The 21048-nt window shown below is 54.9% G+C and overlaps 1 protein-coding gene across 7 annotated transcripts in view; it reads right to left on the bottom strand.

Annotated features, from left to right (window-relative positions):
• Window positions 1–21048, bottom strand: part of CCDC17 (coiled-coil domain containing 17) — a 46841-nt gene extending 25793 nt beyond the window's left edge. For 5 of the 7 annotated variants that reach the window (XM_030572241.1, XM_030572242.1, XM_030572247.1 and 2 more), the window contains exons 1-17: window positions 20883–20970; window positions 19825–20129; window positions 15883–16035; window positions 14886–14948; window positions 14025–14154; window positions 13437–13593; window positions 12426–12548; window positions 11397–11530; window positions 10960–11091; window positions 9115–9332; window positions 8118–8200; window positions 7338–7553; window positions 6405–6627; window positions 5952–6062; window positions 5215–5372; window positions 1222–1414; window positions 590–682 (exon numbers count right to left, since the gene is read on the bottom strand). In XM_030572241.1, the coding sequence (XP_030428101.1) occupies window positions 590–682; window positions 1222–1414; window positions 5215–5372; window positions 5952–6062; window positions 6405–6627; window positions 7338–7553; window positions 8118–8200; window positions 9115–9332; window positions 10960–11091; window positions 11397–11530; window positions 12426–12548; window positions 13437–13593; window positions 14025–14154; window positions 14886–14948; window positions 15883–16035; window positions 19825–20129; window positions 20883–20892 (2502 nt within the window). In that variant the 5' untranslated portion in view covers window positions 20893–20970. The other 2 variants (XM_030572243.1, XM_030572245.1) reach the window with 2 other exon arrangements.

Raw genomic sequence — 21048 nt, 5'->3', positions numbered from 1 at the left:
GCTAGGTCTCTCTGCACCCTGCGTCGGGGATCATGTGGTGTGCTATGGGGCATTGAGGGGAAGATTGCAAGCACCCTGGGGTTTATGGGCATGATGGAATATGCAATGGAAGAATAGGGCAAAGTTGCCAGTAGTCTGGCGGGGTTAGGCATTAGGGGACTGTGGGTGTACTCTGAGCAGGCCAGGGCAATGGGTGCATTGTGAGTACTAGGCCTGGGGAATTATGGGTGTATTGTGAGCAGGCTGGGGCAGCAATCAATATGTGCACGTTTCCTTTTGCTGGCTACACCCATCGGGGTGCTGTCCGGTGGAACAGGCTGCCTGTGTGCTGCTTTGATAGATCTCAGGCTCCCAGACACCCCACACACTGGGGCTGACTGCTGCGGTCAGGGAAGGCAAACAGAGCTGTACCGAACTCTCCCCAGCTGCTCTTCAGCTTCGCGGGTGGGGTGTCATTTTAACTTGTGTCACTGATTGGAACAGGGCTCCCCTGCTCTCTCTCTCTGGCCAAGGACTCAGGGCAACCGTGTGAAATCCTCAGTTTGGGGATCCCGCCCTTAAGTGACACCCCAAAGTTTTGTCAAGCTACCTCCTGCTCCCCGAATATGAAGTAGCCGAGTTTAATGTTGGATCTCACAGGGGTAGTGTAGCAGGTCATCCCGGCGTTCCCGGTGCTGATCACCTGGACAGACGGACAGACAGACACACAAACCTATTAACAAGGGGAAGCCGTAAAGTCCTGAGTGATACTCCAGACTGCGGGGCAGGTTTTAATTGCAGAGCAGCAACAGGGATCGATTAAGCAATAGCTTCCTGCAAGTGATCTGCTCCCATCTGAATGGTGGAGGGACCAAAGCAGGGATGAAATGGGGCTGGAGGTTCTGGTTCTTGTGGGGGTGGAACTGCTGTCTCCTCTATGCCCTATGGTGGCAAATGGGCCACTCTCCCCTCTCAGGAAGGCCTACAGCTAGCAAAGTGCGGGGTACCCCTGAACAGCCCCACCTGACGTGGAAATAATCCCTCTCTTCAGCACCTTCCCTTCTAGCCCCGGCCCAGGGACTGGGGGGTGCCGTTGATAAATTCAGACTCACCATTCCCCAGGCACAACAGCGTCGGCTCCTGATGGGAGTCCTTCACCAGCTGCTCCAGGGCGTTGGGGATCTGGCAGCTGGTGCATTCACCCTGGCAGTGACCATGTTCAGATGCAGAGGTGAGTCCTACCTGCCCCGTTTTCTGGTGATAGCCGGTCAGCCTGAGGAGCCCGTCTCCCAGCGGGGCGCCTTTCACCCGGTCTATGATGAACCCCAACCTCTTCCCTGCATCGTCATCATTCCTGGGGTCTCCCTGCTGGGGCTGCGCCCTGCGTTCCTGGGCCTCCGTCAACTTCCCGCCCCAAAGGGTTGCTCCACCATGCCTGGAAGGGTTCGGCCTGATTACTGATTGCTGCATGCTGGGCCCTGCAGCAGCCTCACAAGGGGAGGGTTGGCTCAGCAGCGGGACCCTCCAAGAGCCTGGAGGGCACAGATGGAGCAGAGGCCTAGTGGTGAAAGGCCCCAGCACCCTTCCCTGTCTCACTTCAGGGCTGGAGAGCTCAGTAGCCACCCTTATGCTCTGGGCCACCTCCCCTGACCCAAATGGGACCGGCACAGGCCAGTGCGAGACACACCGGCCTCATGGCCTGCAGCTGCACAACCTGGGTCCTGTGATTGCCAAACCAGGGGAAAGGGCGGCCAGCAGCCAGCCTTCTCGTTATCCCCTCCAGGGATGTATTTGGGGGGCACCTGGTGTCACCTGTCGAACAACAGGGGCAGGGGGCAGGCTGTGCATGGGGCTCAGCTCTGAGCAGCAGCAGCCCCACAGACCGACCATGCTACAGTACAGCCCGCTACTGTCCCCAGCTCCATAGCTCCTGCTGCGACACCCGCAGCCCGGAGAAAGACAGGCAGCCAACGGGAAGAACCAGACAATCCAACAGTCTTTACCTGCAAGGGCCTTGGAGTGGTCTGTGATCCCTGAACTTCTGGGGTCCTGCCAGGACCCACAAGTGAGAGTGGGGGTGAGGGGGAGGAAAGGGGGATGGGAAGAAGGGAGCGGCCAAGCTGGCTGCAGTACAGTGTACAGGATATGCGGGGCCCGCAGGGGTATGCGCTGGGGTCAGTGCACCTGGTGCTGTCCTGTGCTTCCCTCCCTGAGTCAGCAACTCGTAGGTGATGGTGAGGACATGAAAGAGAAAGCCAGGGACGTGTTGCTGGCACGGCATGGCCCATCAGGATGGTACTGACCCCTTGGCCTGCTAAGGGCCAGCGCTATGGGGCAGACTTGGAACAAGGGATACGCAGGCTGCTCTTCAGAACGCGGGGCTCATTGAATTAGCACCAGCACGTTTTTGGCATCATCACGTGGTGGCTATTTATATAGCCCCGTCCATCCCAGGCAGGACAGAAGGGTAACAGGACAGGAGCCAGGAAAGGGCTGCCCCCACCAATGTAGGTGGGAAGGACAGGGCAGCTAATGAGACCCAGCCCACATGCACTTGGAAGGACAGGGCACTAGCTGCTAAACTACAAAGAAGATCTGGGAGAAGGCACGCAGCAAAGGCAGGGATGCTTGCAGTACGGGGACACTGAGATCAGGGTCAGGGACAGGGTTACCCCGAGCAGAGAGCCCAGGGAGGAGAAATTAGCAGGTCAGCGTCAGACAGAGAAAGACCTTGGAGAATCAGAGACAGCTTTTGTTAAGCAGTGACAGCCCGGGCCAAAACCACCAAAGGTGAGAAAGAGGAGCTGGACTCTCCCCAGGCTGGGATCCCAAAAACCCGGGACACCTTGTTACTGGTGTTATTCACACGCCCATCAGAACATGCCTGGAGGCCCACATGGAAAATCTATGCACACAGCCAATGGGTAGGGTCTATCTTAACCTAATGTCAAAGTGACCCTCAAAATACCAAGCCCCTACCTTCAGCTCTGCTGTCCCCAGGAGAAAGCCTTGGGGACTTCACCATGTGCTGGGAAGGCCCATGAACCCGAGCACTGTCAGAGCAAGTGAGGGGAGCATATTCCAAAGCGTGGGTGGGGAAAGGCTCTACCCCACCAAAGGAAAATGCACGGCTGCGCGAGCCAGGAACTTACACAGATTGATCATTAACACCAGCTGAGGATCTTGCTGCTGCTGTTTACTGCTCAGAACAGAAAAGCAGCCTGAACTTGGGATAAAAAACAGTCTGCAGCATTTGCAAGCTGGTAATGAATCTATGGCTCCTTCTTTAAGCACAGCTGCCCCAGGCCAGGCGTCGTGCATTGGCAAGCACGGCTTAGTATGCACGGTCATAGAACCACAGAAATGCAGGGCTGGAAGGGCCCCTGAGAGGACATCTAGTCCAGCCCCCTGTGCTGAGACAGGACCAAATAAACCTAGACAGGTATTTGCAAATGCAAATTACAGAACCTACCCATCCTGCCATGTGTTAATCCTGTCGGAGCACAGAATCTGGGCCTGACCCACAGTCTGTACTCAAGCAAAGTTGCCAGTCGTGGGTGTTTTGCCTGCAATCATGAGTGCTGGGTTTTAGCCTCTATCATTTACATGTGAAAATGGCTGGAAAATTGGGCACCTGGATTTAAAGGCCTTTACAGAAAAAAAATTGGTCCTTTAAAAACAAAAACTCAGTGTGACCCCAAAAGGGACATATTCAAACCATTCACGGAACACGCAGTCAAAGGCCCAGAACCTGCTGCCACTGCATTCAAAGGCAAAACTCTCATTGATGTCAATGGGAGCTGGGAATCCTAAAAAATTACACTAATTACCCTGCAAATACAGACAGACTCGTGGTACAAAGATTCTCAATGTTACAGGCGGAAGGATATGAAAAGTAGTTCTCCCTGAAATGCTGGCTGAAATGTTTCTAACATTCCTGCCCTTTCGCCCCCTTCACCTGCACTCTGCTCCCTCCCCAGCACTTCCGCTCACATTTACAAAACCAACCCACCAGAGAGGTGTTTCCTTCTCCTGCCTCAAATGTAGAAACACCTCTCTCCTTCCACTCAAAAATTCCTGCTGCCTGAGGCCCAGGCAGGGCAACATTTAGCTCCACCCCCGGGACACCTTCTGCAGACAAACAAAGCCACGGCTTTAATGTCAGATATCTGGGGCCAGGCAGTCTGGAAATGGGGGCTTGCTTCTGCTGGGAAAGGCAGGTTTCCCCTCTGAGAGACTCAGCAGTAGCTGCAAGCCCTGGAAGGGCCTGAGGTATCCTGCTTTAAACCCCTGGCTTTTATATCTAGGAGAACTGTTCTAGGGGTGTTTGAGATTTACTAACTTTCAATATGCGCTCTCATCGAGCCCTGCGCACAGAGAGTTGTGGTAACGAAGGGCACGTCTACACAGCAAAGGCACTCAGAGATCAGGTCAACTGACCCGAGCTCATGCCGCAGGGCTAAAAATAGCAGTGTAGACATTTGGGCTCAGACTGGACCCCAAGATCCTTCCTCCTACCTGGGTTTCAGAGCCCGGGCTCCAGCCCCAGCCCAAACATCTGCACTGCTATTTTTAGCCTCATAACGCAAGCCCAAGTCAGCTGACCTGGGCTCTTGCTACCAGGGGGTCTTTTAGGCTGGGTAGACGTATCCTCTGCGGTGCCTGACTTTTTAAGTAGAGGGGTACAAGAAGTCGTCCCATTACAATTCCTAAAACAGTTTTTCTGCAACATGTGAAGCATGCACAGAACACAGAGTAGCGTGACGTGGGCCAGTACCTCCTTCCCTTTGTCCGTCTGTCTATTTGGATTATAAGCTCTTTGGCCAGGGAACTCTCTTTGGATACATCTGTACAGAACCTGGCACAACAGGGCTCGGATTGCCTGGGGCCTGTGGACCAGATCGTAATACAAATACTCATTTCTATTACTAGAATTTGTTTGGATTGGTCCCATAACTCACAGATGAGCTTGTCACCTACGAGTAATGCAGCCACCCCAAAGGAGCACTGATAAAACCCTTTCACCACCCCGTAGTGCCATGTATTAATTATACAAACCCACATATGCACATTTACACACACACACGACTCCTGGGCTGTGTTTATGCGTCTTTCCATCCCCTTTTAATACTATATTTTGATCATTTCCTGACTCAGGGTTAGGGGAAGGGAAATCCCATTCCTGGAGGGCCACTCCTGGAATGGGGGGCAGGGCTGGAATAGCCCCTTTCTCACCTTTGACTAGTTTTGTGCTGGACGGGCTGAGCCTGAATAGGAGGTGGGTCAACAAAGCCAGCGTAAAAAGGAGCAGAAAGGTACAGGCTGGTGGGGGCAGGGTGGAAAGGGCGTTGGGTTGGAAGGCTGCCTGCAGGGGCCGCTGTGCGACTGGACACCTGTAATCAAGAGAAGAAAGCACATTAATTACAGACAGCAGCCAGGATGGAGGGGCCACTCCTGCTGCAGAAATAACTGTCTATTGGCGATGCCACATGGACGGGGGGAGGACAAAGCTTCCTGGGGGACATGATGCTGTCAGAGGAGTCACTGGGCAGACAGGGTTGAATCTCTGAGCCCTGGATCTGAAAGCAGGAGCGGAGCAGACAGACCCTGAAGGGAGACAGAGCACCTCGCTGTACCTCAAATAGCAGGAGGCTTTGCACAGAATCTACCCTGCGACACCTGCCTGGGAGCGAGCCCTTGAGGCACACGTACACAGGGTGGAGTCCGTGCTGCTAGCCGAGCGCCTCTCAGAAATGGGCAGCGCGTGGGCAGAGCTGGGGAACGAAATCCAGGAGGAAGATGTGCCATTGCAGGCTGGCAACAAACCCTGTGACCAGAGCACTTCTTACACTTCAAGGATCCCAGCCTGAGGAGACGAGCCCTCCTGGGTGTGTGTTAGCTTCCTGCTCTAGGCTAAGCAGGGTGCTGTCCAGGCCAGTGCTGGCATCAAACACACGAGGGCTCCTGCTCACCGTGGGAGGGTACTGGTACATGGTGGCTTTGCCAGGGTCGATCTCAGCCATCGACTGCATGTCGGCGTCTCTCGCATTCACCACCCGAAGGTAAAGCTCTGTCTTGCCAGCCTGCGGGAGGAGCCAGAGGTCAGGTTTCTGGAGGGCGGGTCTGGGACTGGAGAGATATCATCACGTGGCTTTGGACAACGCAAGGCCTGGAGTAGCCAGGTTGTTCTGCATTTCAGACCTCCACCATTTTTTGCTGTAGCCCAGTCTTAAAAACAGGGCTACTGCTTGTTTTTTCCACACTTGCCGAGCCCAGTAAGGGCTGCAGAGATTTTGCTGAAGCTTTAAGCGAACAACTAACTGACCTCAAAGGCAACAGCGTGAGAGCCTCGGCCCAGAATGAGGAGGGAACGACCAGAGAGGGGAAAGGGCAGGTGTCCTGGATCTCAGGAAGGCCCTACACACCTGAGGGGTCCCATTCAGCTGTTCCGTTGTGAGGCCCGGCTGCACCGGAAGCAACCGGACTGGGATCTTCCATCGCCCGCTGATCAGCTGGTGGAGCTGGTCAAAAAGGTGGATTTTGGCCCATCCTCGGGAAGCCAGGCGCTGGATCTCCTGCCCGTAGGCATCGAAGCCCCCAGAGGCCTGCAGCTCCATCACCAGAGCGATGGAGGTTGAGGGCCGGACTCTGGAAGGCAGGGATGAGGGAAGCCGTTATGGACAGAGGTGTCACAGAAGCAGGAAGATCTTCCCTCCTCATCGCAGCCGCTTCACAGCCTCCCATCCCCGAGCTGCTCTCTGTGCATTGCCTGGTTCAGAGCATAAGCTCTCCAGGGCAGGGACTGGGGCTGGTTATTAAAGCATCACACACATTTACCATGCAAGGGGAATGGTTTCTGGGTAACAGTAATCGATAGCCTCTCGCGTGTTCACAACATCCCAAACAGCACTAATCAGTTCACTTCACACCTGGCTGGGGCTCTCAAATAGGGACTGAAATCCACCCCCCACCCCACCCCTCAGGTCAGCAAAGGCATTCTAGCAGCTCTGCCTAGGAACGCTAACCTAGCCAACCATCAGTGGGACGAAGCTCGGGCACCCTTGCTATAGCAACGCTGCACAAAAGAACACAGGATCTGTTGTTGCAGATCAAACCACGGCCCCACCCAGTCTGGGGTGCTTTTTCCAACAGGGACCAACACCAGATGCCTCAAGGGAAGGGAAAGCAGATGACACCCAGCTGATTTTGCAATGCTGTCCATGGAGGGAAAGTGTTCCTCAGCCATGTTCCCAACCACCAGTTAAAGAGACACCCAGTGTAGCAGGGCAGGAAGAAGAGGGTTAATTCATTCCATACATTCAGGAAGAAGGCAGCAGGAGTTTGCCAATGCAGCTCACCTTGGGACTGGCTGTTTAGCTGATAGGATTGCACTGTTGCCTCTCTGCCCATCTACTACATACAGTGGGGACTGGCCCATTTGGCAGTAAGCGACAGGGAGAGGGGTTGGCTTGCCCATCTTCTGCCCATTACGGTAAAGCCCAGCCACCAGGCAAACCTGGGAGAAGGTAGGGTCCAAGCCCAGCAGGAAATCGTAGAATATCACAAAGCCGGCCCTGTGAGGGAGGGAGAGGAGGCAGAGAGACAGGTGAGGAGAACCCTCTGCACTGCACGAGCATCCCTGGATGGGGAAACTGAGGCACAGAGCGGAGCAGTGACTTGGTGATAAAACCAAGTAGTCCTGATACCCAGAGCTCTGCTCTAGCTACTAGGCCACACTCTGGAAGGCAGATATTAACTGCAGTGAAAAGCTCCTGGGTATCTGGGGGAAGCTCCCCCTGCTAGTGCGGGTCATTTGCCAGCAGCAGCCTTTGAAGAGAGAGTGTTGCAATGACCCTACTACACAGAGGAAGCATTTGATGCCTGGCTTCCTCCAGAGGTGGAGAGCAGCAGCTGCAGTTTTACAACAGGGATTGTTAACAGTTATTGCTGGAGAGACATGAACCAGCTCTCTCGTGCCCTGTTGCCTTTCTCCTGCTGAAGCAGGCTGGTCAACATGTTCTCAACCCACCCGGGCAACTCATGATGGCCAGTTCCCGATGCCTCCTACAAAGCAGAGCGGGAATTGCAGCAAAGGATTATGGGATATAGGGCTGGCTGGCCAATGACAAGACACGTACGCTGGGTCATATGGAGCAGGTCCCAGGGCGTCGGGAGGGTCCAGCAAGTGTCTGCTCAGATGAGTCTGAGGTCCCATTCGGTCCTGCAACAGGCAGAAATAGCATGAAGAACTTCCAGACTGGCCCCCGTGCATCACAAACAGCAGCGCAGATCAGCCATTCAGCCAGACGCCGGGCCGTGACTGCTAGAACTCACCTGCTGCCCACAGAGCCCCAGCCCTGCCAGGGGGCAAATCGGGGTCAGAGAAGGAAAAGAATGTGATCTAGTGGAATCGTTCCTTCTGGTGTTCTCGTACATTCTCCAGTTTAGTTTTTAAATGCCTCTACTCACCTGCTGAATATTAAGCCCATGATTAAGTGCTGACTTGAGGCCACCGTGACAAAAATGACACGTGGAAGTGGTCAGGGATGCGCAGGGAGCAGGCAGGGTGGATGGGACAATGACACCGTCACATTTCTGGCTATGCAGATGTTAACCTGCCATGTGGAGACCTGGAGACAAGTGGCATGCTGTGCACACGTGGGGTTCAGGTGTAGCTGTCAGTATCAGGACAGACACACACCTGGGGATCTACAGCTAACCATCCACCAGGTGCTCTGAACCCACAGTCACACCCAGCTTCCTGTGAGGGGTTCTGGATGGTGCTGCCCAGGCAGTATTTCCTGTAGTGAGCAGGACTGTAATTACAGCTACCACTAGAGGACACTCAAAGCACCATGGGAACTATTAGCACATGCCGGGTCTGGGCACTTGGGAGCCACAGAAGACCCGGTACACCAGGATGTGGCTGGGGGGTTATGTTCTTCAGGAAGCCAGAGCAGAAACAACCTGGGAGCTGGTCTGCACACAAGCTTTCTTTCAGTCACGAACTGGAACACCACGAGCAGCCAGATCCTGGATTGTTTCAGCCCCATAGATGGCTCCCGGAGACATTAAAAGTCAGCTACCAAGCCAATAGGAGACCTTGTGGGCCCCATCCCTGGGGAAAGGACTCACCATGAAGGGGAGCTCCCGCAGGCCTGGCAGAGGCAGGGGCGGGGGAGGTGGCAGGGGCGGGGCCACCGGCGGCGGGAGCATGGGTGGTGACCTCCTCCCAGCCCATCGTGGCTGCATCCTCTCTGCCTCACGTCTCAGCATCCCGACCTCAGCATGTAGCTGAGCCATCTCCATCACATGCACCTGCTGCTGCTCCGCCAGCTCTTTGTCCAGAGTACCTGGGGGAAGGGAGCCAGAGAGGGGAGGCGCACTGCCTGAACACAGGGTGCCATCATGAGTCCTGGGCCACCTGGGCCACGGGGAGGGAGGGAGAGGAGCAGGCAGCCCAGATGCCCCGCTCCTTGTGCTGGCTCTCCATTAATCTTCACTGGGTGTGATTGGATGGATCCCTGCTCCCCCCAGCCTGCCCGGCACCCAGGAGAACGCTCACACAGCTGGGCACAAGGAGCTCTTGGGGAAGAGCTCCCAGCTGCAGATCAGGAGCACGGCACAAGGCTCATCTCTTGGCATCCGCCTTTTCTTGACGGAGGAGGCAGCAACTCTCTGGCCAGCAAATCCTTCCGCCCCTTTGTTCTCTCCACCGAAGGGCAAGGCCATGTATGAAACTGAGCCGGGGGCGAGGGGGCGCAAGGAAAGAGATCTACGAGGATGTCACTGACGTTTCATGTCCTCCTGCCCGGTGAGCAGATGTCACAGTGAGGGGGGCAGCAGGAATAGGGAAAGATAAACACTAACAGATGTGCAGGGACACCCACCCCAGCCAAGCACCTGCCCTACTGCAAATGCCTGCAGCTTCCCTTCACTATTGCAGTCGTGAGCTGGTGCCCTGTCATGGCATCAGGGGTGATGGGCAGGAGACAGGAGAGCACAGCACATACTGCAACCAGTATCAGCTCCCTCCCCTGATGCTGGACAGGGCCATCGGGTCAGCAGCTCCCGCGACAGGGCTGCTGTTAATTAACATAGCGCTTGGCTGGTGTTTTACGAGACATGTAACTGGAAAACATCTGAGCTACACTATATGCACAGCAGGCCGGGGGTCTCCCACCAGCAGCTGTGTGCAATAATTAGCATGGCTTATTTAATGCCCCCACACACACCATGGGTCATTGGCAAGGACTGACCCTCCAACCTTCAGCCCCAAAGCACAGGCCTCCACCACTAGAGCTGAGGGAGTGACACCAATAACTGGCAGCAGTAGTAGGTTCTTTCCCTCTGTGTGGCATCAGCAGATGACACCACATGCATCTCAGGATGCATTAACAGCCCCCTCTCCCAACACGCTGTGCTATCAAAGCATCAACACAGGCACCACACAAGGAACACACCAGCACTGACCAGAACACCCTCACTCAGCCGGGTGCTGAATCCTGGGGCCCTGGCAAGGGGTGGGTTGGGGTCATGTTCACAGTGATGGCTAGTGTATTTACACATTTACCCACAGCCAGCAAGGGAGGGGGACACAGACCACACCGGGCCAAGCCGCGGCAGGTGTCAGAATGGTGCAGAGGGATGGCTGACAGCCCAGGGGAAAGGGCAGCACATTTCCAGGGCAGGACACCCTGGGATTGGTACTGTCATGGAAATGGACCCAAACTAGAAGATCCCTCTAGCTGTGCAGCCTGCTGTGGCCCCCAGATGGAGGCTGAGATACGGAGTTGGCTGGCAGCTCTTGGCCACAATATCACGGAGGCGACAGGTGCATTCTCCCAAAGGTACCCCACACCCCACTGCGCTGCAGCCGTGGTGATGCCACCAACAGCCAGCCCCATTTGGGCTCTCACGGAGATCCCTCTGCGCCACCTGCTCCGTGCTGCGGAGAGAGGCTGGACGTGCCCTACCTACCGTCATCCGCCCTCCTCTTATCCCTCTGCATCTTCAGCTTAAAGAGCTCGTCCTCCAGCCGCTGATTCTCCAGCTCCACAGCCAGCAGCTCTGCGTCCAGGCCCCGGGGGCCAGCGCCGGCAGCCTGGTGTTCTGCAATCATAGCAAGAGGAGGCGCCCAGAGTGACACATGGGAAGAGCTGTGCTGGGGGTGGTGAGAGAGCACAAGGGACTTACACTTTCCACTGCAGGCGCTGGCTGGGAGGATTCAAACTCAGACCCGAGTCCTTGGCTTCATGGGGCCTGTTGCATGCTGGGTAGAAGTGCGGTGGCTTCTGGGGTTAGTGCTTTGTAGCTGTTCAGGTGCACAGCGACATTAATGCTGCACCTGAGTGCGCTAATCCCAGGCTCCCAGACACCTGGAACAATCCCCAGCCCAAGGGGTGGGAGGGACTTACTTTTCTTCCGCTCCTTGTGTTCCTGCCTCCCAGCCGCCGTCTCCAGCGCCGTGGCCTCCACCTGCAGGTCGTACATCTGCGCCAGAACGGCAGGGTCGCTCCCTCCACCCTGCAGGTAGGCCAGGTGCAGGGCTCTGAGGGGAACCAGAACGGAGTCAGGCTCCTGGCAGCCTGCATCTAAGGGAGCCTCTCTCAGCCAGGGGGGACATGCTCTGACTAACTGAGAGCAGCCCCAGCCCGAGCCCCCGGCCCAGCCCCAGCCCCGCAGTGCAAAGCTGGCAGCGTTCAGACACAAAGCGAATCACCTCCCCACAGCCGGCAGGCAGGCAGACATACAGACAGGCTGCAACAGCAGTCACTAGACAACCCCCCAGCAGTGGGCAGAGACACATCAGACAGACGCCCTCCCAGCAGTTAGACAGACAGAGGGAGGTGGGGACAGACAGAGAGCAGAGACAGCGCACACAGGCACACAGAGACTTATTAACCCCTTAGCTGCTGGGTTCCAGTGCCTGTCCGTGAGGCCCAGAGGTATTCAGGCAGCGAACGGCCCTTGATTTCAGTGCTCTGAAGGCAGTTCCATGCAGCCGTGTGCGCATGCTGAAGGGTGGCTGTCCCCCACCCATGGTGGGGACACTGAGGCACTGTTCAGGGCAGTTCACTGTTGCTTATCCTCACTGCAGCATTGTGTGCGTGGCCATAGGGGCCACAGAGGTCCCTCCGTCTATGTCTTCCCCCTCACAGGCAGCCAAGCTGTGCCCCACGTTGTGTACCCCCACTGCAGACCCAACACAGTCCTAGTGGAGAGCTGTTAAGCTGGAGGCTCTAAGGGCCAATCTGGCCTGGCCCCCAGATGCTGGGCTAGACGGGACCTCGAAGGCCATCTCCAGCTCTCCCTCCCGAGATCCACAGCAGGAGCAGCCCCATGTAACTGCACCAGGGACTCCCCAGTTACAGAAGGGCTGTGTCGGCCTGGGCCCTCCCCCCCACTGCTTTGGTGGTGACACTGGCAGCTGGGCTTGTGCACACCTGATTTCCGAGGAGAGGGGCCCGGCAGGCAGAGGGAATGGGATGAGACTGATGGAGACCTTCCCGCCCGCCTTCTCCGTGGCCCCGGCTGCATTGCTATGGCTGTCTGGCTCCAATCTGCTTCTGAAAACGAAACCAAAGCAGGGCAGGGAGTGAGATCTACCTGGGTTGCTGCTTCCCACCGGCACTTCCCCTCTGGCCCCATCTCCTAAATCAAACCCAGGGTGGGAGCTGCCCTGAGATAGGAAACACCGAGGAACCCAAAGGTCCCTGGGATTCTCTCTGAGTCTTTGGCAAACAGGAGAGAGAAAGCCAGCATGGCCTAGAGACACCTCCCTTCCCGTCTATATCATTAGCTTTGACCTCACTTCGCACTGGACTGGAGCCATCTCCTCTGCAGCTCCCACTGCCTGGGGCAGCCCCTGTGTGTCCCTCTCCATGTATTTTCAGATCCCAGCTGGAGGGTGAGGCCCATCCCCCTCTGCATTCAGCCTTGTGTCTGAGAGCTCCCCTCATTCACCATGGAGAGCCTCTGACTCGAGCCGGGCTCAGATCGACACCTCACACAGCAATTCAGGAGCCTCAGGGCCCAGGGAGCGTCCAGGATCAGGGCACCCACCATCAGCACCCAAGTCTGGAGCCTGGGCCCATGAGGTCCACATGCCTGCTTCCTGGAACGGAGTTCTACTTGTGACCGTCCCTTCTCCAGCACTGCTTAACTCTATGGAGCATCCTGGGGCCCGGTCAGCTCCTAGGGGGTCTGTGTGCGAGACTGTGCTCTAGGGAATCACGATGCTGAAGACTGACAGATAAAAGCATCAGCCCCACTCCCCTCCCCTCCACTCCCCGTGGTAGCAACACAAGCTCTTCCTCCCACCTAGGAGTCAGAGACACCTCCTGCCAGGCCAGGGATCAAGAGACCAAAGAGCAGGGTATGGCGGGGGGCTCCCCCGTCTCCCCAGCACAGCCCTACTGCCCCCACACTAGGCTGGGAGGTTGCTGGGTCCTCACCTCGTGTCTGCAGCCTGCATGAGCCCAATCTGGTCTCTCAGAGCATCCAGCGCCAGCTGGTTCTTTGCCTCCTGGGCCTTCAGCTCCAGAAGCAGCTGCTCGATGTGCGCCCTGGAAGAGTTGCTGGCTGCCAGCTCCAACAGGCGCCTGCGGATTTCTGCGGGACACACAGGAATAGCCTCACCGCACAAGTCTCCAGTCAGTCCAGCAGGATCCCTGCCTCTCTGCCAGGCCACATCACAAACACAGTCTGGTCTCCCTGCCTCCTACCTGATTGGATCTGGATCTCGCTCCAGCACATCCCTGGATGCTGAAGAAGGCCCTCGTTGCTGGAGACCCAGCAGGGGTGTGTGACCCTACCCAGTGGGTGTGGGGTTCTCCCATCCATTTAGCGACATCCCCCTCTTCTCTAGGATGCCCGGGCCAATGGGAACCATGCGTCAGCCCACATACAGTGTCAAGGCTGCCTGTCTGCATTCGCCTGCTTCCTGAGATGCTCCAGGCTCGCTGCCCCACTGCTACTTGGGAACAAGTATGAAGGGCAGAGAATTCAGCATAGGGGTAACGTGCATGCTCCCCTCCTCCTACCCTCTCCCTGCTGTTCCAGATGCTGGTTCCTGGCCTGGATGTCAGCCATCTGGTGCTCGTGCGCCTTTGCTATCTCCTGCAGCCGCTCCCTGTACCCCTGCCGGTGGGAAATCCGATGGCTGGCATCCTCCTGGAGGACAAGCAAAGCCCACAGGAGCAGAAGGCACAACACCACAAGAGCCAGTTCAAGTCACCCTCCATGCAAGGGTGGAGGAGCCCATGGGGTGCTGGAGATGACCCCATTCTGGATGAGCTCAGGCAGGGAGGGGCGACAGACATGCTGTCTGCCCAGTTCACATGCAGCACAGGGTTAGGGCCCTGATTTAAACAGGAGGAGGCTGGGAGCAAGGTGTGGGAGGGTATCCCCAGCTCTGGAACCTGCTCTCCACGCTGAGACAGTAGAATCAGGGTTCAGCACGAGACTCATCACTTCAGCTAACAAGGCGGGACGGGACACACTGGGGCAGTTCTAGCTACCTGTGGGTCTCGTTAAGTTTGCAGAGTTGCCAACTCTCACAACCTGGGATTTTCTTAAAGCTGAAAGCCTTTCCCTGCCAATAACCTCCTCTCTCTCAGACCCTGGAGTGGCTTCAGCACCATGCCCTGGGTCTATGCTACGGGTTTGTGAGCCACATCTGCTGCCCCCCCAACTTTTAACTAGGTACATATGTAACCAGTTGCTCTAGTGACAAGAGTGACCTCAGGCCTCTGCAGACCTGGGCAGGATCTGGACAGTGACCAAAAGCCTTCTCTCTGTATCCCAATGTCCGAGGCGTTCCACCCTCCTCTGCACGGGTTCTAATGGCCTCCCCTTCCCTGCATATTTTCCAAGTCACAGAGTTGCCGCTCGCTTGGGTTTACCTCTGGCTTCAAGGGCTGGAGAGTAGGGACAGTGTCCTCCAGAGACATCCTCAGTTTGTGGAACTGTTAAAAGAAACAGAAATGATCATGTCCTGACAGACATTCCCTCCTTTTGTATCAGCACAATATAAAAGCTAGGATAGGGACCCAGAGGTAGCTAGAGGCTGCTGATGCATTAAACTCCTTCAAAGGTGCTGGTGACAGAAATAACTCAGCTAACCCTGAAGACCCTTTAAAGGTACAAAACGAGTGACTGAATCTCGCACCATACACACACACCACTGTAATCTCATGTCCCTAGAAATGTCATGGGTCTTTTGCTAGCTTTTCAAATCACCCCATGATTTTCCCGGAGCTCCAAAATACACCAGCCAAGAACCCCGGGCCACACTTATGGACACAAAGTGCAGCAATCTGCATCGAACTCAGAGGGAGGAGCACAGGTTACAGGAGGGAAGAGTTTGGAGAAAACACCAGGCCATTAGTCTGTGTGCACATGGCTGGAATACACTTTCTGCAGTAGCAGCACCTCTGTAAATAGTGCTCTTACTAAAGAGCTAATTTAGTTTTACACGCATGGAGTCCTTTCATGATATTACCCAGCACACAGTACATGAAACACAAAGGGTCACTGCCCCATCTACCCCGTGCTGTGGCGTGCAAAGCAGCACTGGTGACTCCTGGGTTCGTGCCAGGTGGCGTGAAACTCTCCCCTCAATGCCCTGCTTTTTAACAGCCCTTGAAGTCCACAGGACTCAGATCTGCATCCCAGGAGTATGCGGAAAGGGGCAGCAGTCTCCCTCATCCATACAGGGTGCTCAGTTGCCAGACGCATCCATATCCCATGCCCCGATTCCATCTATGGGCCCTTGGAATGGGGATCTATGGGATGCCTGGAGGAACCATGGTTGGGAACAGTGGAGGGTGAGGACCCAATGTGGAGAAGCAGGGAGCTCCAAATTCCAGCCCAACCGCCACCAGTGCTTGCATTCAGTACCGCCTCAGTCAGCTTCCTCAAGGCCCGGCTGCCTGAGGGGCTCGCTTTACGCTCAGAGCCTCCGAGAAGGTTCCTCTCGCGGTCGCTCAGGAAGTCCCATGGCTGCTGTCCCAGACGGACTCTCCTCACCTGCGGGTCGCTCAGCTGCCGCCGCTGGAGCAGAAAGCAAACGAGCATAGCACATGTGAGCGACAAACGCACGGGCCCAGTAACGTACGTGTGTGTGTGTGTGGGGGGGGGTTTGGCTACATTGCCTGGAGCAGCAGGTCTCAGACTGAGACCTGGGAAACCCTGCACTGGGTCTACCATGGCCAGGATTTGGGTCTGGGTCTTACTGACACTGTACTTTAAACCAGGGGTTCTCACCCTTTTTCTTTCTAAATGCTATAAAAATGCTCCAAATGCTATAAAAACTCCACAGTTTATCTGTGCCACAACAGTTTATCTGCATATGCAAGCCGGGGCTGGCGTTAGGGGGTACAAGCAGGGCATTTGCCCAGGGCCCCATGCCACAGGGGTCCCCACAAAGTTAAGTGCCTCAGGCTTCAGCTTCAGCCCCCTGCTTAGTGGCCCCCATGAAAGCTGCTCGCAGACACATAGGGGGCCCCATACTCCTGGTTGAGAACCGCTGCTTTAAACCATTCCTCATGTCACCTGGCTGCAGCCCCTATGCCAGGGGTGAGGGCCTGGCCCCCTGCAGTCAACGAGGAGTTTTGCCACAGATGTCAATAGGGCCAGGATTTCAGGGAAGGGATACAGGCACCGCGGTCTGAGAACCGCTGCCTTTGGAAATCTCTGGCTTCATATCCATGTGCCCAGCTGCATGTTAGGATGATCCCTGTTCTCACCTAAAGGGGCTGTTGCTTTAGCCCAGAGCTGGGGCAACATACTATATTTGATTACCTGCCCCACCCCTCTGCCAGGCCTCCTCCCAAAAAAGCAACACACCAGGTGAATCTCCCTCTGAAATAGCTATATGCCCCCAGGAGACCCTTCAGGACTAGGGACGGGCTGAATCTCCAAGGGACAGCCACACGTCCTCCTGCGCTAGGATACACTGTTAGCCACGGGAAGTGGAAGCTGTATGGAGAAAGCCCTGGTGATGGGAGTTGGCGGCAGCGATGAGGTGCTGGGAAGCCTGTGAAATGGGCTCAGCCTCTCATAAGAGCAGCATAGAGCCCAGTATAGCATCTTCCACGCCCCCTTTGAACGTTCATCAATTCTCAATGCCCCACAGTGAGGTGGGCAACTACCATTATCTCTGCCTCACAAGTGGAGAAACTGAGGCATGGAGCGGGTAAGTGAGTCATCCAAGTCCACAGAGCCAGTCAGTGTCAGAGCCAGGATTAGAATTTAAGAAGCATCCAATTCCCGTAGAGATAGGCACCAGTATAAAAACCAAGTGAGACAGACACATCTATAGGAGCTCACGGCTCCCAGGTCAACACTCAGACCACTAGACCCGGCTGCCTCTCTACCAGCATCTCTCAGCCTGTGGGGCTGTAACCAGCAATTATCTGGGGAATGGATGTGGTAATTCTACATCTTAAGTTCTTTTATCGTGCATACCCGGCAAGGTACCTGAACACCCATTTGTTTTAAGATCAGTGAGAAGCATCTTTTGCAGAGAATCTAAGAGCTGTGACGAGCTCTGAATCTTGGTGCTGTCTGCCCAGCATCAACGTTATAGAGCCCATGGGGTACCCGCTGCAGTGAGAACAGGGTCTGGAGAGGAGTGTTGAATTTTGGCAGCATGTACTATTTGGCCATCACTAGCCACTCCAGAGGTGGCTGCATTTTCCACAGAGCTATAGAGCTCGTCAGGGTGGACAGCCCTGTAGAAATATAAGCTATGACAACGGAATCAGAAGGGGGATTTGAATCCGGATCCCTTCTGGAGTCTGTTCTGCTTATTTGCACTCCGCCCGCAGAATTCAAATGCAGGAGGCTTTGGGGCATGGCCTGGGAGGGGGCAGGGCTGGCTTACCCACTTGTTTGCTTACATGCCACCATCTCCTAGCAACTCAGCAGACAAGCCTGGTGCAACAATAGGTTTCCTCTGGGGAGCAAACGGCTCTTTCCAAGGCTGGTTCGTGCCAGGGTTCACACCCACTGCCAAGTGCTGAGCTGAGGAGAGTGCGAGTCTAGCAGAGCAGCTTCTCTCTCTTCCCAATAGCTGAGTGCAACACAGGGTCTCTACGGGCTGCCTGCTGGTGAACGCACTGTCCCCTCAGCAGGGGAGGGAACACACATGGAGGGGATGGGAGGAAACCCGCTCCCAGAGGTCTCAAGCCCATTGTGCTAGGGGCTGTACATACACACAGTGAGGCAGCCCTTGATTACATTAAGAACATAAGAACGGCCATACTGAGTCAGACCAAAGGTCCATCTAGCCCAGTATCCTGTCTTGCAACAGTAGCCCATGCCAGATGCCCCAGAGGGAATGAACAGAACAGATAATCATCAAGTGATCCATCCCCTGTCGCTCATTCCCAGCTTCTGGCAAACAGAGGTTAAGGACACCATCCCTGCCCATCCTGGCTAATAGCCATTGGTGGACCTATCCTCCATGAACTTATCTAGTCCTGTTATAGTCTTGGCCTTCACAACATCCTCTGGCAAGGAGTTCCACAGGTTGTCTGTGCATTGGGTGAAGAAATACTTCCTTTTGTTTGTTTTAAACCTGCTGCCTGTTAATTTCATTTGGTGACCCCCAGTTCTTGTGTTATGGGAAGGAGTAAATAACACTTCTTTATTTACTTTCTCTACACCAGTCATGATTTTATAGACCTCAATCATATCCCCCCTTACTCATCTCTTTTCCAAGCTGAAAAGTCCCAGTCTTATTAATCTCTCCTCATATGGAAGCTTCTCCATACCCCTAATCCTTTTTGTTGCCCTTTTATGAATCTTTTCCAATTCCAATAGATCTCTTTTGAGATGGTGCGACTAGATCTGCACACAGTATTCAAGGTGTGGGCATACTTGGGATTCCTATAGAGGCAACATGATGTTTTCTGTCTTATCATCCCTTTCATAATGATTCCCAACAGTCCATTCGCTTTTTTGACTGCCGCTGCACGTTGAGTGGAGGTTTTCAGAGAACTATCCACAATGACTCCAAGATCTCTTTCTTGAGTGGTAGTACCTAATTGAGACCCCATCGTTTTGTAGATGTAGTTGGGGCTCTAAACAGATGAGAGAAACCAATGCTCCAGAACTGTTAGAACTAAATCAAGATGAAAAATTGTGCCCTTTTTTGGTTCGTGATGATTTATTGCCGGGGTTTGTTCCCTAATGTATGAAGGTCCCACCCCCACCCAGAAGAGTGTGCTTTTTCCTGCTTGCTTTGTACATTAGAATTTCAGGTCTCTTCTGCCCTGGAAAACTCTATGGCTGACTGGAAAGCTACTGGGTTTATGACAGCACAAGTTCTGAGAAAGGAGAACCTGAGAGGGGGCGAGTGGGTTTTAGCCAGATGGTTTCAAGTTCTTTGGTTTTGTTAACTCCTCTTGAACTCAGAAATCTAGGGGACAAAAGTCTCTTTGCTATGGATTCAGCACCTCCTGTCTTTCGGGTTAGGGCTGAGAGAGTTCCCAGTGCAGTAAGCGAAGTCTATGATGAAGCCCAGCCCAGCCGGGTGCACCATGCTGAGACAGGAATTTGGGAACCTTCCCTCTTTTCATGCTTCGGGCCTGCTCCAAAGACGTTTCCCACGCTGCATGCTGGGAAGAAAACCTCCCTACGCTCCCTCCAAGGTACTTCTTTGCCATATTTCTGGGGTCTAGCTACCAGTGGGGAGGCAATGAGCAGCACTGCTGGCAGGACAACCCAGTGTTCCCACACCAGGCAGCATCCAGAGAGTCTGCCCTAGCAGTGGCTGCCTGGTTAGCTGCACATCCCTGTAGACTAGCCCTTGATACAGGAAAGGGCTTTGATTACCGTGTGGTCTGGAGTCTCTGTGTTCCTGGGCATCTTCTTCCCCTGAAGGCCCTGCTGCTCCCGGTGTCTGTCACTGAGAGCAGAGGGGTCACCTGCTGCCTGACGGCCAATGCAGAACTTCTCCACATGCTTGTCCAGCAGGTGCTTGGAGCGGAAGCCCATGTCGCAACTTGGGCAGCGGAAAATCCTCAGGGTCATCATGCTGCGTGGGAATAGGGGCCCCAAAGTGCCTGGTTCTCCTAGGGGGGCTTTCCCCCAGGTCCACTGGTCACAGCTGCTTCGAATACCTAACCCAGGAACAGAGACTGATAAACAGATGATGAGTGTTCAGTTGGCTGTTTCCATCCTCAAGGTAACTTGCTAACCCTCCCCAACATGAGGCAGCTTAGCATCATCATAATTTCCCAACCAGCTCTAATTATTATCCCCATTTTACTGATGGGGAAATAGAGGCATAGAGAAACCAAGGGACCACAACAGGAGTTGGTGTTAGTGCTGGAATTAGAGCTTGGCTCCTAGCCCCAAACTCGGTCCACTAGACCTCCCTGCCTGAGACAGGGGGGCATCAGGCTGGAAAGAGAGTCCCTAAGGAGACAGACACACACCAGGACAAAACAGAAATAATATTACTAAAGACACTCCCTGCTTTGCGGGTCGGGGAGAGACCAAGCTTCCTTCTTCCCAGTTAGAGGCTGCAGCCATGTCCTTGCCCGGGGATGCTCCAGCAACTGGAGCAAATGAACTTTTGTAGGGCTTCAGGTTTCCTAGATGTCTAATGAACCTGCTCTCCTGCTGCCCCATTCCCTGAGGGTAGGGGAGGAATGGGATGACTACCTCCTCCCCCTTATTTTTTGGTCCTGCCTGCATCAGGCTGGGAGTGAGGAGGCCAGCCCATTCTTGCCCTGGCATGGGGCACAGCTGCCTGTCAATGCCATCTACCAAGCCTCCAAGTTATTCATAGAATATCAGGGTTGGAAGGGACCTCAGAGGTATCTAGTCCAACCCCCTGCTCAAAGCAGGACCAATCCCCAAATCAACCCCTCAAGGATTGAACTCACAACTCTGCATTTAGCAGGCCAACGCTCAAACCCAAGTTCAGGGGCAGAGAATCATCGCGCCACATGGTTCCACTGAGATTGCGATTCAAGGACTGACCTGTTCTGCAGCCGAGTTGGTTTTAATGGTCCCATGTGCGGACTGCTGAGCTCTGGCTTCAGGGCTGTG

The sequence above is a fragment of the Gopherus evgoodei genome, chromosome 8 (genome assembly GCF_007399415.2).
Source record: "Gopherus evgoodei ecotype Sinaloan lineage chromosome 8, rGopEvg1_v1.p, whole genome shotgun sequence".
In the NCBI taxonomy this organism is placed as follows: domain Eukaryota; kingdom Metazoa; phylum Chordata; order Testudines; family Testudinidae; genus Gopherus; species Gopherus evgoodei.
Note: the sequence above shows the minus strand (reverse complement) of the source record. Positions and strands in the feature narration are given on the sequence as shown.